The sequence below is a fragment of the Bombina bombina genome, chromosome 1 (assembly GCF_027579735.1).
Source record: "Bombina bombina isolate aBomBom1 chromosome 1, aBomBom1.pri, whole genome shotgun sequence".
NCBI classification, from domain to species: Eukaryota; Metazoa; Chordata; class Amphibia; order Anura; family Bombinatoridae; genus Bombina; species Bombina bombina.
In genome coordinates, this window is record NC_069499.1 from 353025813 (window position 1) to 353043011 (window position 17199).

Genomic DNA, 17199 nt, shown 5'->3' on the forward strand with positions numbered 1-17199 from the left:
GTAGTGCATTGCTGCTCCTGAACCTATCTAGGTATGTGTTTTAGCAAAGGATACCAAGAGAACAAAGGAAATTGGTTAATAGAATCAAATTGGAAAGTTGTTTAAAATTGCATCTGAATCATGAAAGTTTATATTTTTACTTATTTGTCCCTTTAATTATGGAAGCCAAGTTGACGTACAAACTCACCAATTAGATGCAAGTTGTGCACTTTTCCACCTCCAATATGACAAGAGGTTGTCCCATATATGTGTTTATCATTTATACCTGCAGCAGTAATTTTAGTAGCAGAACTTTCCCTAAAACGATCTGCCCATCATACAATGTTTTCAAAACATGGCAAAGCCCCACTACGATCTGCTACCTTTACGCTTTACCTGTTTTGTGTATTTTTATATGATAAAAGGTATGCACATTATTTCATGCATTCATTTCTTTTAATATATTGCATTACATAGTTTGTTTTTGCTGAGCCTTTTTTTGTTATAACTATGAGACTTCATTTTGCATCTCAACTTTTCCATTTATTTACCAGTTCTAGTTATTGTATAGAGACTACTAAATTACAACTTGAAGGGACATTAAACACTAAATCATTTTATAAGCATAGTATTGAGGTTATTCCCCACTTCCCTCTAGTCATGGGTACCGTCATGTTGAAATCTATCTTGCGCTACATTCTAGCGCTGACCTGTTTGTACATGTGCAGCATCTCTCCTTCGAATATCTGAAGGGTAACTTAAGTTCCTTAATAGCAGCACTTTAGAGGGAGGTTCATGAAATGTATTTAGCTTTTAGTGTCGCTTTAAAGTTACTTTCTTATTGAAAATCACAGAATAATAAGAATTCACAAGTGTAATTTCAAAAAATATTTATTATAAATGCAATATAGCTTAATGTAAATATGCTTAATTTTTAAGCTTGTTGCAACAGCTTAATACTCCTCTCCCTCCTCTCCTTCTCCCTCCCCCTCCACACTGTCAGTGCCAACCTCTTCATAATCCTTCTCCAGGGCAGCCATGTCCTCACGGGCTTCAGAGAACTCTCCTTCCTCCATCCCCTCTCCCACATACCAGTGCACAAATGCGCGTTTAGCATACATCAGGTCAAACTTGTGGTCTAGCCGAGCCCAGGCCTCAGCAATAGCAGTGGTGTTGCTTAACATGCACACAGCACGCTGGACCTTGGCAAGGTCTCCACCTGGAACCACAGTGGGAGGCTGGTAGTTGATACCAACCTTGAAACCAGTTGGGCACCAGTCTACAAACTGGATGGTGCGCTTAGTCTTGATAGTGGCAATGGCGGCATTGACATCTTTGGGCACTACATCACCACGGTACAGTAGACAGCATGCCATATATTTACCATGCCGAGGGTCACATTTCACCATTTGGTTGGCAGGCTCAAAGCAAGCATTGGTGATCTCAGATACAGACAGCTGCTCATGATAGGCTTTCTCTGCAGAGATAACAGGAGCATAAGTAGCTAGAGGGAAGTGAATACGTGGGTAGGGCACAAGATTGGTCTGGAACTCAGTCAGATCCACGTTTAGAGCACCATCAAATCTGAGGGAAGCTGTAATAGAGGAGACAATCTGGCCAATGAGACGATTTAGGTTAGTGTAGGTTGGGCGCTCAATGTCTAAGTTTCTACGGCAGATGTCATAAATAGCCTCATTGTCCACCATGAAGGCACAGTCTGAGTGCTCCAGTGTGGTATGGGTGGTTAGGATGGCGTTGTATGGTTCAACCACAGCTGTAGAGATCTGAGGAGCAGGATAGATAGAGAATTCTAACTTGGATTTCTTGCCATAGTCAACAGACAGACGTTCCATTAGCAGAGAAGTAAATCCTGAGCCAGTGCCACCTCCAAAGCTGTGAAAGATGAGGAAGCCCTGGAGTCCTGTGCACTGATCCGCCTGAGAGGGAAGAAATATAGAAATTACAAACCTCTGTTTGCGCTCTACAAACACTTGATGATAATAATAATAATAACCTGTGTTCCATTTTAATTTCTATAGCAACATCTTTCTACAAAATTGTCCACAACAGTAGGCCTATTTCTTTCCAACATGCATACAGAAACCCTAACACAAACAAGATATTTATTTGCAATGAAGAATTACTGAGCCAGAGACACATGAGAACAAACAAATGCTCATGAATGAGTTACTTTATGCTTGTATGTGCTTATGCTAGATCTTTTGAGGTGGACCACCAACATTGTAAGCTTATATTTGCCTCATATATTTCTCACAATAAGAGCCCAAGGACATAAGGAGGGATTATGTACACCCACTAGACAACCCGAGATCATTAACTAGTAATAAAAATAATAATTTAAAGATTGGAATTAAAAGGAATGGGAAAGCATCTTGAAACAGAACTAGTCCTCAATATTTGCTGCCCTAGCCAAAGGCCTAGTTACTCTGGGCTAAAATATGCTCATGATTCTCTAGTAATGTGTTCCATTTGTACAGACAAATCACCAGTAACAGGTAAAACATTGAAAGTGTCCTGGAACTATACAGGAGATAAGAGGGGTACTTAATATAAGAGAAGCAGATAAGTGAGTAACCTTCAGTAATATTTTATTAAAGGGACATGAAAAACAAACTTTTTTTTCTTCCATGATTCAGAGCATATGATTTTAAACAACTTTCCAGCTTACTTATATTATCAAATTTGCTTCATTCTCTTGGTATCCATTATTGAAGGAGAAGTTATACACTAATGAGAACTAGCTGAACACATCAGGTGAGCCAATTATAAGAGGTATTTATGTGCAGCCACCAATCAGCAGCTAGATCTCAGTAGTATATTGCTGCTCCTGAAGCTATCTAGGTATGCTTTTCAACAAGGGATACCAAAAGAACAAAGCAATCTACATAACAGAAGTAAATTGTAAAAGTGTTTAAAACTGAATGGTCTATCTGAATTATGTAAGTTTCATTTTCAACTTTATTGTTCCTATAAGGAACCTTCCCCAAAACATGTATATGTGTTACTAGCGGCAAACTAGTGCAAACTATAGTTTGTTTAGCATTTGAACTGCAGTATGTATACTAGCCCTTTTATCTAAGTGAGATCTATATTTTTGGATCAGATAGATCATAATGAACTTACCAGTTTGCGGGTTCTGTCTAGCACAAGGTCAATGATCTCCTTGCCAATGGTGTAATGACCACGGGCATAGTTGTTGGCTGCATCTTCCTTTCCTGTGATGAGCTGCTCTGGGTGGAAAAGCTGTCTGTAGGTTCCTGTCCGCACCTCATCTGTTAAGCAAAAGAAATTTTGATCAACAACTTCGCAATCAACTCATGAAAACAAAAATATGTGGTAACAAATCGAGTGACAAATTAACAAAAAGTTTAAAAAACATAGTCCACAACGCATAGTATGAACACACATATACTCACCAATCACAGTGGGCTCCAGGTCCACAAACACAGCACGTGGAACATGTTTGCCAGCTCCAGTCTCACTGAAGAATGTGTTAAAGGAATCGTCCCCTCCACCAATGGTTTTGTCACTGGGCATCTGACCATCTGGCTGGATACCATGTTCCAAGCAGTACAGCTCCCAGCATGCATTGCCAATCTGCACTCCTGCCTGACCAACGTGGATTGAAATGCACTCCCTCTGTGGAGAAGATCATTTTAAACAACTTTTAGTCAGGTAATAGCACAAAAAAGAATGGAAAATAAGAAACAGCAAATAACAAAATAAGCATAATATGAGAGTCACTGATAAAAGAAAAAATGTCACAATACATATAATGACTTACAAACAGACAATGGGGGGTAGTTATCAAGCCGTCTACTTTTCTGGCTTCGCCGGCCCAATACGCCCGCCTAAGCTCGCCTCACATCGCCGCCGCGGACCTGAAAAAATACGCCTAAGTTATCAAATAAAGCTGTCAAAAAGCCGCGGGGCGATGAGCAGCGGACTGTGACAGTTATCACTCATCCGATCTCGCTGCCCTTCGGATTTTTCCCAGCTTTATTGCTAGCCTGTCACTAAGCACTCACACTAAACTACACTGTTCTACCCCCTATACCGGCGCCCCCGGAGCCCCCCACAACTAAATAAAGTTACTAACCCCTAAACCGCCGCTCCTAGACCCTGCCGCAACTCTTATAAATGTATTAACCCCTAAACCGCCGCTCCTAGACCCTGCCGCAACTCTTATAAATGTATTAACCCCTAAACCGCGGCTCCTAGACCCTGCCGCAACTCTTATAAATGTATCGGAATCGGAATTAAGGTAGGAAAAATCTGATTGGCTGATGGAATATTGAGCTCGCATTCTATTGGCTGTTCCGATCAGCCAATAGAATGCGAGCTCAATCTGATTGGCTGATTGGATCAGCCAATCGGATTGAACTTGAATCTGATTGGCTGATTCCATCAGCCAATCAGAATTTTCCTACCTTAATTCCGATTGGCTGATAGAATCCTATCAGCCAATCGGAATTGAGGGGACGCCATCTTGGATGACGTCCCTTAAAGGAGCCGTCATTCGTCGTAGTCCGTCGGTGAAGAAGGTGGTTCCGCGTCGGCGGAAGGAAGATTCAAGACCCGGCTTGGAAGATGACTTCGCCCGGATAGAAGACCTCTTCAGCGCCTCTTTGAAGATGACATCGGCCGGATCGAAGACTTTTCTTCAGCGCCGACTGGATGATGACTTCATCGGATGGAAGATTTCTTCAGCGCCGCTTGGAGGATTAACTTCTTCCGCTCCGGATGTCCTCTTCAGTTCCATCGGTGGCTCGGCTGAGTGAAGACAACTAAAGGTAGGATGATCTTCAGGGGATTAGTGTTAGGTTTTTGTAAGGGGGGTTTGGGTTAGATTAGGGGTATGTGGGTGGTGGGTTTTAATGTTGGGGGGGGGTTGTATTTTTCTTTTACAGGCAAAAGAGCTGTTTTCTTTGGGGCATGCCCCCACAAATGGCCCTTTTAAGGGCTGGTAAGGTAAAAGAGCTTTGAAATTTATTTAATTTAGAATAGGGTAGGGCATTTTTTTATTTTGGGGGGTTTGTTATTTTATTAGGGGGCTTAGATTAGGTGTAAGTAGCTTAAAATTGTTGTAATATTTTTAACATGTTTGTAACTTATTTTTTATTTTTTGTAACTTAGCTTTTTTTATTTTTTGTACTTTAGTTAGTTTATGTAATTGTATTTAATTGTAGTTATTTGTAGGTAGTTGATTTAATTAATTTAATGATAGTGTAGTATTAGGTTTAATTGTAACTTAAGTTAGGATTTATTTTACAGGTAATTTTGTATTTCTTTAACTAGGTAGTTATTAAATAGTTAATAACTATTTAATAACTATTCTAACTAGCTAAAATAAATACAAAGTTACCTGTAAAATAAATATAAATCCTAAGATAGCTACAATATAATTATTATTTATATTTTAGCTATATTAGGGTTTATTTTAAAGGTAAGTATTTAGTTTTAAATAGGATTCATTTAGTTAATAAGAGTTAATTTATTTAGATTTATTTAATTAATATTTAAGTTAGGGGGGCGTTAGGGTTAGGGTTAGACTTAGGTTTAGGGGTTAATAATTTTATTACAGTGGCGGCGGCGTAGTGGGGGGCAGGATAGGGGTTAATAAATTTATTATAGGTGGCGACGGTGTAGGGGGGGGCAGATTAGGGGTTAATAAATTTATTATAGGTGGCGACGGTGTAGGGGGGGCAGGATAGGGGTTAATACATTTAATATAGGTTGCGGCGGGTTCAGGGAGCGGCGGTTTAGGGGTTAATGCATTTATTATAGTTGCGGTGGGCTCCGGGAGCGGCGGTTTAGGGGTTAATATGTATAGAGTAGCTTGCGGTGGGCTCCGGGAGCGGCGGTTTAGGGGGTAATAACTTTATTTAGTTGCGGCGGTGTAGGGGGGGGACAGATTAGTGGTGTTTAGACTCGGGGTACATGTTAGGGTGTTAGGTGCAGACATCTCCCATAGAAATCAATGGGATGTCTGTCAGCAGCGAACTTGTACTTTCGCTATGGTCAGACTCCCATTGATTCCTATGGGATCCGCCGCCTCCAGGGGTGGCGGATTGAAAACCAGGTACGCTGGGCCGTAAAAGTGCCGAGCGTACCTGCTAGTTTTTTTATAACTAGCAAAAGTAGTGAGAATGTGCCGCACTTGTGTGCGGAACATCTGGAGTGACGTAAGAATCGATCTGTGTCGGACTGAGTCCGGCGGATCGATGCTTACGTCACAAAATTCTACTTTTGCTGGTCTCGAGCCTTTGATAACTAAGGCGTATCAGCCTCGCCACAAATACGATGCGGAATTCCAGCGTATTTGAGGTTGACGGCTTGATAACTTGGCCCCATTGTCTTTTTATAATAATAAAACATTTACTACATAAACTTTATCTTTTTGAGTGACTACCAAAATATATAGCATAATGTGTCATTACTTTTCTAAATTTTAAAAGAACATTTTAGTCAGAAAATGAGCAAACCTGTATCAATAGGATAATTTTATTTTCTGGTAAATTGTTCTCATTGAAAAGTTTATACATTTACTGTACACAATATATACTGGCAATACATTTACTGTACACAATATATACTGGCAATACATTTACTGGGGCACAATATATACTAGCAATACATTTACTGGTACACAATATATACTGGCAATACATTTACTGGGGCACAATATATACTAGCAATACATTTACTGGTATGCTATATTACTGTACACTTAATATACTGGCAATACATTTACTTGGGCACAATATATACTGGTGATACATTTACTGGGGCACAATATATACTGGTGATACATTTACTGGGGCATGATATATACTGGCAATACATTTACTGGGGCAAAATATATACTGGCAATACATTTACTGTACACAATATATACAGGCAATACATTTACTGGGGCACAATATATACTGGCAATACATTTACTGTACACAATATATACTAGCAATACATTTACTGGTATGCAAGATATACTAGCAATACATTAACTGGGGTGCAATATATACTGGCAATACATTTACTGGTATGCAAGATATACTAGCAATACATTAACTGGGGTGCAATATATACTGGCAATACATTTACTGGTATGCTATATATAAGCAATACATTAACTGGGGTGCAATATATACTGGCAATACATTTACTGGTATGCTATATATAAGCAATACATTAACTGGGGTGCAATATATACTGGCAATACATTTACTGGTATGCAATATATATTAGCAATACATTAACTGGGGTGCAATATATACTGGCAATACATTTACTGTACACAATATATAATGGCAAAACATTTACTGGTACACACTATATACTGGCAATACATTTACTGTACACAATATATACTGGCAATACATTTACAGGGGCACAATATATGCACGGAACACAGACTGAAAGTAATTACTGTACACACTATATACTGGCAATACATTTACTGTACACAATATATACTGGCAATACATTTACTGGTACACACTATATACTGGCAATACATTTACTGTACACAATATATACTGGCAATACATTTACTGTACACAATATATACTGGCAATGCATTTACAGGGGCACAATATATGCACGGAACACAGACTGAAAGTAATTACTGTACACAATATATACTGGCAATACATTTACTGTACAAAATATATACAAGCAATACATTTACTGTACACACTATATACTGGCAATACATTTACTGTACACAATATATACAAGCAATAGATTTACTGGTACACACTATATACTGGCAATACATTTACAGAGGCACAATATATACTGGCAATACATTTACTGTACACAATATATACAAGCAATAGATTTACTGGTACACACTATATACTGGCAATATATTTACAGAGGCACAATATATGCTGGCAATACATTTACAGGGGCACAATATATGCACGGAACACAGACTGAAAGTAATTGCTAAACATTAGAAAATAATACACAGTAAAAGTAAACTCCTGGCACAGAGTATGTGCAGCTCATTAGCTTATAAACAGTAAGGTACTGGAACATACCATGTTGTTGCTGGGTGTTTGTCTCCTGTTTCCGAAGTGTTATGGTCTCGGTGACTGGAAGGCTGTGTATCATCCACTGCTGCCTATACCCCATATTTATTTGCTGCTGACCAGGAGAGTCCTTAGTAACGAGTAAGGGGGGGGGGCTGGCAGGTAACAGATGTTAATATCAAACTTTCCAGGGAGCTGCCGCTCCCTCTGGCTGCATTTTGCACAACACAACTGTATCCAGGCAGGTAGTGTTGGACAGAAACTTCAATTTACCCCCCTCTGTGAAGGGAGCAATAATATTGAGAAAGAGAGGGGATGTAGAAAATATGGGAACATATGAAAATTTTATTATCATAAGAAATATTAGGGTCTATTCATTAAAGCCTGCAGTCTGAGTATCATAGGAACTGGTGAGACTGGATAGGTACTTGGGGCCAGATTACGAGTGAATTGCAAATGTTTGTGCGCAAGCGATAACGGGTTTTCATGATCATTTGTGCACAGGTTAAATTGCACTTGTATTACAAGTTGAAAGTAAACGTGATCGCTTGAGCGCAATAGCAATTTACGCTAGAGTGATTACCGTGTCCTTAGAGCAGTTGTTAACTGTTTCACAAACAAAAAAGTGTCACAAAATACATAAAAAATATATTACAAAGTGCACTTATACTCATAATAACACTATCTGATAAAAAGTATTCAGAAAAATAAATTGCACAGAAAAGTTATAAGGGCTCAAAGATTTTAGGTGGGCTTTAACATAGAGATACATACATATATATAGAGATACATACATATATATTTTATAAAGATGTATGTATATATATATATATATATATATATATATATATATATATACATATATAATATGTGTGTGTACTGATGTACTTTTGTATTTACATGTGTATATATGTATTTACAGAAATATATACACATATAAACACATAAATACATATGTACACATATATAGACATATACACATATAAACACATAAATACATACTGTATGTACCCATATATTAGGGTTGCCACCTTCAATACAGAAAAATAAGGGACGCCTGCCGCAGCGGGGGCCACACCCCTCTGGCCACGATGAACACAGGCCCAGTGGTGGTAAATCACAACTTAAAACATGTTTTCATAAAAATATTAAGATTGATACATGGCCATTATAAAAAGATATCTGCTATTGAAATCAGTGTGAACAGATGCACTCAGTCTCTTTCTACCACAACTTTTTTTTTAAATGTATAGTTTTGCTTATTTTTAAATAACATTGCACTGATTTTCAGACTCCTAACCAAGCCCTAAAGTTTTAGGAGAATACTGATGTATACCTACTCCAGCTTGCTCCTGTTTATGTAAAGAGTCGGTTTTATACTGGATTTTTAGATCAGCATCTGTGCATATTATTCTTTATAGTAGTGTCTATTACATGTAGTTAAATGAACATTGGTGTATAATGTCCCATTAAGTATTTAGAGTAATGTATCATTAAACTAGAATGTCCCTTTATTGAATTATATTGCATCTCTAATTACAATTTTGGAGAATGACAAATTTAGGGAAATTTTAAGGAAACTTGGAAGCCAATGATATATATGGGTATATGAAGAATAAGCCATAAAGGATTGAGAAGCACAAGGATTTGGCATGCAGCACTGTCCTATAGCATCTGTCTACCACAAATATCCACTTAGCTCCTCCGGACCCCTACCAACATGGCCACGGTGGCTCTATCGCCCCCAATAGTCTCCATAGGTACAAGACTCTAGTATCAACCACATACTGTAGACAGTAAAGAAACTGTGAATCCTCTATAAACCCCTAACAATTACAAAGAATGTCACCCCGTTAGTCACTACAGACTGGACTTAGCTAGTGCCCCTAAAGATCATCACACAGGACCCACCATACTACCCTTAATAATTAACCAAGAACATAATGCTAATTATGTGTCTGATGGCATGAGAACGAGGCTCCCAATGGAGCCTATGAAAGCGCTCTTTCGTGAGCGCCATGCTTCCGTATAATGCAAACACAAGGTCGCGTTCGCATTGCACCTAACTTGTAAATACCAGGGAACCGTAGTGTGTGCTGGTATTACTCAGTTGAGCACAAATATCGCTTTAGAGTAAGTGATATTTTGCTCTTAACTCGTAATCTGGCTTTTAGTGTTCAATGTCCCTTTAAGATATCACCTGTACATTATTTTTGTCATTTTTTTTTTGCATGAGGATTTTTGCTTTCTTTCAGCACAGTGGCTAACACAGGTCTACCCTTTTTGTGCTTTTTATCTTTTTGTGAACTCTCGTCTCTTAAGAGTTACTTTATACAGTAAAAATACATTCGGCTTGATTACGAGTTTTGCGGTAAGCTTAAAAAGCAGCGTTAACAGGTCCTAACGCTGCTTTTTAACGCCCACTGCTATTACGAGTCTTGCAGGTTTAGGGGCACCGCAGACTTTTTTGGCCTTAACGCAAATCAACTTATGTAAATTTCATAAAGTCTTATTTCAATGGGAGTTGCATAGCGCCGGTATTACGAGTTTGTCCTGGGAGGCCAAAAAGCGAGCGGTACACCCTCTACCTCCAAGATTCCTAACGCATTTTAAAGTCAGTAGTTAAGAGTTTTATGGTACAAAGCTGTAGCATAAAACTCCTAACTAAAGTGCTAAAAAGTGCACTAACACCCATAAACTACCTGTTAACCCCTGAACCGAGGCCCTCCCACATCGCAAACACTAAAATAAAATTATTAACCCCTAATCTGCCGCACCGGACATCGCCACCACTATAATAAACATATTAACCCCTAAACCGCCGCACTCCTGCCTCGCAAACATTAGTTAACTATTATTAACCCCTAATCTGCTGCCCCTAACAATGCCGCCACCTACATTATACTTATTACCCCTAATCTACCGCTCTGGACATCGCCGCCACCTACATTATACCTATTAACCCCTAATCTGCTGCCCCCAACATCGCCGCCACCTACCTACATTTATTAACCCCTAATCTGCCGCCCCCAGCGTTGCCACAACTATACTAAATGTATTAACCCCTAAACCTAAATCTAACCCTAACCCTAACATCCACTAACTTAAATATAATTTAAATAAATCTAAATAAAACCTACAATTATTACCTAAATAATTCATATTTAAAACTAAATACTTACCTGTAAAATAAACCCTAAGCTAGCTACAATATAACTAATAGTTACATTGTAGCTAGCTTAGGGTTTATTTTTATTTTACAGGCAAGTTTGTATTTATTTTAACTAGGTAGAATAGTTACTAAATAGTTATTAACTATTTACTAACTACCTAGCTAAAATAAATACAAATTGACCTGTAAAATAAAACCTAACCTAAGTTACACTAACACCTAACCTAACCCTACAATTAAATAAATTATCTAAATGAAATACAATTAAATAAATTAAATAAAATTAGCTAAATTGCAAAATAAAACAAACACCAAATTACAGAAAATAAGAAACAAATTATCAGATATTTAAACTAATTACTCCTAATCTAATAGCCCTATCAAAATAAAAAAGCCCCCAAAAAACCCTAGCCTAAACTAAACTATCAATAGCCCTTAAAAGGACCTTTTGCTGGGCATTGCCCCAAAGAAATCAGCTCTTTTACCTGTAAAAAAAAATACAAACAACCACCCAACAGTAAAACCCACCACCCACACAACCAACCCCCCAAATAAAACCCTAACTTAAAAAACCTAAGCTCTCCGTTGCCCTGAAAAGGGCATTTGGATGGGCATTGCCCTTAAAAGGGCATTTAGCTCTATTGCTGCCCAAAGCCCTAACCTAAAAATAAAACCCACCCAATACACCCTTAAAAAATCCTAACACTAACCCCCGAAGATTCCCTTACCCGGAGAAGTCTTCATCCAAGCAGCAAGATGTCCTCAACAAAGCTGGCAGAAGTGGTCCTCCAGATGGGCAGAAGTGGTCCTCCAGATGGGCAGAAGTCTTCATCCTTCCGACGTGGAGCGGGTCCATCTTCAAGACATCCGGCACGGAGCATCCTCTTCAATCGACGTCTTCTTCTGGAATGAAGGTACCTTTAAGTGACGTCATCCAAGATGGCGTCCCTTAGATTCCGATTAGCTGATAGAATTCAGCCAATCGGAATTAAGGTTGAAAAAATTCCATTGGCTGATGCAATCAGCCAATAGGATTGAGCTTGCATTCTATTGGCTGATCCAATCAGCCAATAGAATGCAAGCTCAATCCTATTGGCTGATTGGATCAGCCAATAGGATTGAAGTTAAATCCTATTTGCTGATTGCATCAGCCAATAGGATTTTTTCAACCTTAATTCCGATTGGCTGATAGAATTCTATCAGCCAATTGGAATCTAAGGGACGCCATCTTGGATGATGTCACTTAAAGGTACCTTCATTCCAGAAGAAGAAGTCGATTGAAGAGGATGCTCCGCGCCGGATGTCTTGAAGATGGACCCGCTCCGTGCCGGATGGATGAAGATAGAAGATGCCGTTTGGATGAAGACTTCTGCCCGTCTGGAGGACCATATCTGCCCGTCTGGAGGACCACTTCTGCCGGCTTCGTTGAGGACATCTTGCCGCTTGGATGAAGACTTCTTCCGGTAAGTGAATCTTTGGGGGTTAGCGTTAGGATTTTTTAAGGGTGTATTGGGTGGGTTTTATTTTTAGGTTAGGGCTTTGGGATTTCTTTGGTTTAGGCTAGGGGTTTTTTTTATTTGGGGGGGGCTTTTTTATTTTGATAGGGCTCTTAGATTAGGTGTAATTAGTTTAAATATCTTGTAATTTATTTTTTATTTTCTGTAATTTAGCTAATTTTATTTAATTTATTTAATTGTATTTCATTTAAGTAATTTATTTAATTGTAGGGTTAGGTTAGGTGTTAGTGTAACTTAGGATAGGTTTTATTTTACAGGTCAATTTGTATTTATTTTAGCTAGGTAGTTATTAAATAGTTAATTACTATTTAATAACTATTCTACCTAGTTAAAATAAATACAAACTTGCCTGTAAAATAAAAATAAACCCTAAGCTAGCTACAATGTAACTATTAGTTATATTGTAGCTAGCTTAGGGTTTATTTTATAGGTAAGTATTTAGTTTTAAATAGGAATAATTTAGGTAATAATTGTAGGTTTTATTTAGATTTATTTAAATTATATTTAAGTTAGTGGGTGTTAGGGTTAGGGTTAGACTTAGGTTTAGGGGTTAATACATTTAGTATAGTGGCGGCGACGTTGGGGCGGCAGATTAGGGGTTAATATATGTAGATAGGTGGCGGCGATGTTAGGGACTGCAGATTAGGGGTTAATAATATTTAACTAATGTTTGTGAGGCGGGAGTGCGGCGGTTTAGGGGTTAATATGTTTATTATAGTGGCGGCGATGTCCGGAGCAGCAGATTAGGGGTTAATAAGTATAATGTAGGTTGTGGCGATGTTGGGGTGGCAGATTAGGGGTTAATAAGTGTAAGATTAGGGGTGTTTAGACTCGGGTTCATGTTAGGCTGTTAGGTGTAAACATAAATTTTATTTCCCCATAGGAATCAATGGGGCTGCGTTACTGAGTTTTATGCTGCTTTTTTGCAGGTGTTAGACTTTTTCTTAGCCGGCTCTCTCCATTGATGTCTATGGGGAAATCATGCACGAGCACGTACAACCAGCTCACCGCTGACTTAAGCAGCGCTGGTGTTGGAGTGCGGTATGGAGCACAATTTTGCTCTACGCTCACTTCTTGCCTGTTAACGCCGGGTTTGTAAAAACCCGTAATACCAGCGATGCAGGTGAGCGGTGAGAATAAACTGCAAGTTAGCAACGCACCCCTTTTACCACAAAACTCATAATCTAGGCGATTGTTTTCTCTTATCAACATGCAAAACCTTGTTCCTAGAACAATTTAAGGTTTTCAATGTATGTTTTAAATCATGATGAAAATATTACATTCCATAAAACTATGTAGGTAATTGTGAACTGTATGTCATTTTAATGTTTATGGGGCTCATCTGTTGAGAGATAGACATTGACAAAACTGTTCTCAGGCCTCTCTAACAAGCCAGATGTTCTGCATTACCTTGAGTGAGAGCGGTAAAATAACCATGTTTACTAATCAGCTGATTATTTCACCTGTGCTCAAGTTCAGATATCCTCAAAATCTGGCCTGTTAGGGAGTTAGGGAGGCCTGAAGACAGGTTTGAATGTCAGTGCTCTATCCCAACCCAATACCTCCTAATGGACTATTACATGGAGTTACCAATATCAAGTCTTCTGAGTAACATGATTTCAAACTTTTCTTTTCAGTAATGGTCCAGTTATGTTGTTTTTCCAATGATTTATGGTAGAGCAAGTATGGTAACCTGATATTATTTGCGCAGTTATACAGAATAAAAGCTGAATAGCACTTGGAATTATTATTTCAGACAATTTGAAGCTTCATAAACAATGCAGTGGCACAGCAGGTAAGGGCAGTAGAATACTTGATATTCAAGAATTCCTGGGACATGCATGGCTCTTGTCTGTCCTAAAAATTCGAGGCTTCTATTTAAGATAATAACTATATAGTTCTACATATGGCTAATAATTCTGGCTTTCCTCTGAGAAGCAAACTTTGATTTCAACTCACAAAAAAATCCTATTTTTTTTCTATACCTATATGTTCTATTTTTGCTTCAGATAGACCATGCAACTTCCCAAGTTACTTCTATTATCTAATTTATATTGTTCTCTTGGTATCCTTTGTTAAATAAACATATATAGGTAGGCTCAGGAGCAGCAATGCATTACTGGTAGCTAGATGCTTATTGATAGCCGCACATATATGCCTCTTGTCACTGGCTCTTCAGGTGTGTCTAGTTTTCGGTAGTGGATTGATTCTCCTTCAACAAGGGTTACCAAAGAAAACAGTGAAACTAATTTGATAATAGAAGTAAATGGAAAGGTTGTCTAAAATTGAATGCTCTATCTGAATCATGAAAGAAACATTTGGGTTTCATGTCACTTTAAATAATTTGTTATCATAAGAAATCAAGCACACATGCAGTTTTGTCATAAGTGCTGTTTGCCAGCAGATACCAGGAAGTTATGTGTAGTTAGTAACTGTGGTGGAACTGTTGTCAAGAGGAGCTTATATTATAACAACCTAACTGTACACATTGGAAGGAGCAGTTAGGAAGAGTGGTCAAGTGAGATTTAGTTGATAGGAGACGACTGGATTGCTGAGCCTTAGTTACATAGAAACAAAGACAATGACTGGAAGGTTTGTACACAAACAACATGACAGACACATTCGCATATGCAAACTGATACTGAGACACAAAATGCTAACTAAATGCATTTTATGCATTATCCATGCCATGCCTTAAACACATACAGACATACACTTTATGCATCAACCCAGCTGCTTCTGGGGTTCACTAAATCTTTCTGAGCTGCAGGAATAGTGGGGTATTCTCATAGGTAGCTGATAGGACCTTTGTGTGCTGTTACCTAAATGCAGATAATAATATAAACTTATCTGCATACCTGCTGACTTTGAAAGATATTATGGGCTAGATTACAAGTGGAGCGCTAATTTATCGTACGTCTGCAAATGGGCATTTGCCCGTTTGCGGGCGCGCGATAAATAATCAGCCATTACAAGTTATTGCTACCGTGAGCTTGCGGTAGCAATTAGCGCTCAAAAAATTAACCAGAGGTCAGACCTCTGGTTAATTTGTTAAATGTCTCCGAATTACCCCCAAAATTAAGTGTGTAGTGGCTTGACTAAAATAAAAAATATTATTATTTAAAAAAAAACTGCACCGAGCAATTTTTGGGGGCTAAAGTTGGCAGGTGTGCCTTTACTTTGCGGTCTGTGGGGACTGTGTGTTCCCAGTAAATATCTATGTATATACTTATATACATATATATTTATGTGTTAAAATATATATATACACATATTAACACAAATTTATATGTATATATTTATATTTGTTGCCCATCACTGCGCGACTTACCCCTTCGCTGCACTAGTTCTCATGCCATGTCTCACAGCAGAAGAACAAGGCTCCCATTGGAGCCTATGGAAGCACGATCTCATGAGCGCAATGCTTCAGTGCAATTGCGAATGCGAGTTTGCGTTCGCATTACGCCTCACTTGTAATACCAGCGCACATTTGCATGCGCTGGTATTACTAAGTTGAGCACAAATATTGCTTTCGCGGAAGCAATATTTATTTTTGCGCTTAATTTATAATCTGGCCCTTAATTGGGTACATTAGTATAGATATCTATTGAGGTTGCAAAATTTTTGTCACAGGGAGAAATCTATTAAACTATACAAGTTCCTCTATCTTTTTATTAATATTTGAATATACATTTTTTACATAGCATTCTTCTAACTTTATCTTCAATATTTTACATTTGAATTTGAATATTTATTTATTTTTTTTAATTAAGAAAACTGCTACTACATTTTGTAAAACTAATATACATTATGGACTAATTGTGTATGCACATGCGTGTGGGTAAATTTGTATTGTGCATGCGATCTGCAGCACGCACAACAAAAATGAATATGCAAACTAGAAGCACAAATATTGGCCGCTACAGAATGGTTTTGCCACAAGCCTTTTTGGTGACGGATTTGGTGACGTAGAAGAGAATTTAAAAATATATATTTTTAATAAGAAATAAGCTTTGTTGTGCCAAAAAGTAAGTTCAATCTGATGCATTTAGTGTACTCTTTTAAAGTGAATGTACATTTTAATAAAAAATACTATTAAAAACAGCGGCACTTTCATCCATTAAACTTTACATTGAAGCATTTTTTTTAAAAAAAGTCTTACCTTTTTCTTTAGGAAAACCAGACCTGTGAGCCTCCACCTGCTTCTCCTTCTCTACTTAGCATATCAATGACGAATCCGGCTTCCTCCAATCGTTGCGTGGCCTCATGAGCTGGACGCCTTGTGGCGCATGCAATGATTGGAGGAAGCCAGTTTCATCATTGCTGTTTTTAATAGTTTTTTTAAAAACGGCACTTATTCATTAAAATTTAAATTCACTTTAAGTAGTATGCTTCTTTTTTAAAGTTCTTAGAGCAAACTTGTATAATCTTTTAAGTATGAAATTAGAAACGATTTTACTGGAATAGGACA

At 38.0% G+C, this 17199-nt stretch overlaps 1 protein-coding gene across 1 annotated transcript; it reads right to left on the reverse strand.

Moving 5' to 3' along the window:
* Positions 1-854: 854 nt before the first annotated feature.
* On the reverse strand, positions 855-8103 carry LOC128645304 (tubulin alpha-1A chain). The gene is made up of 4 exons (XM_053698180.1): positions 8049-8103; positions 3417-3639; positions 3124-3272; positions 855-1916 (listed from the first exon to the last, which is right to left on the reverse strand). Exons 1-4 carry the CDS (start codon positions 8049-8051, stop codon positions 933-935), a joined length of 1359 nt encoding a protein of 452 aa, XP_053554155.1. The 5' UTR covers positions 8052-8103; the 3' UTR covers positions 855-932.
* Between the last annotated feature and the right edge of the window lie 9096 nt (positions 8104-17199).

What these genes read in the sequence shown, in the direction of transcription:
- LOC128645304 (XM_053698180.1), bottom strand. An exon ending in CCTGGAGCCCACTGTGATTG is followed by an intron (nt 3,273 to 3,416) that starts GTGAGTATATGT and finishes TTTGCTTAACAG; the next exon opens with ATGAGGTGCGGACAGGAACC. An exon ending in TAGACAGAACCCGCAAACTG is followed by an intron (nt 1,917 to 3,123) that starts GTAAGTTCATTA and finishes CTTCCCTCTCAG; the next exon opens with GCGGATCAGTGCACAGGACT.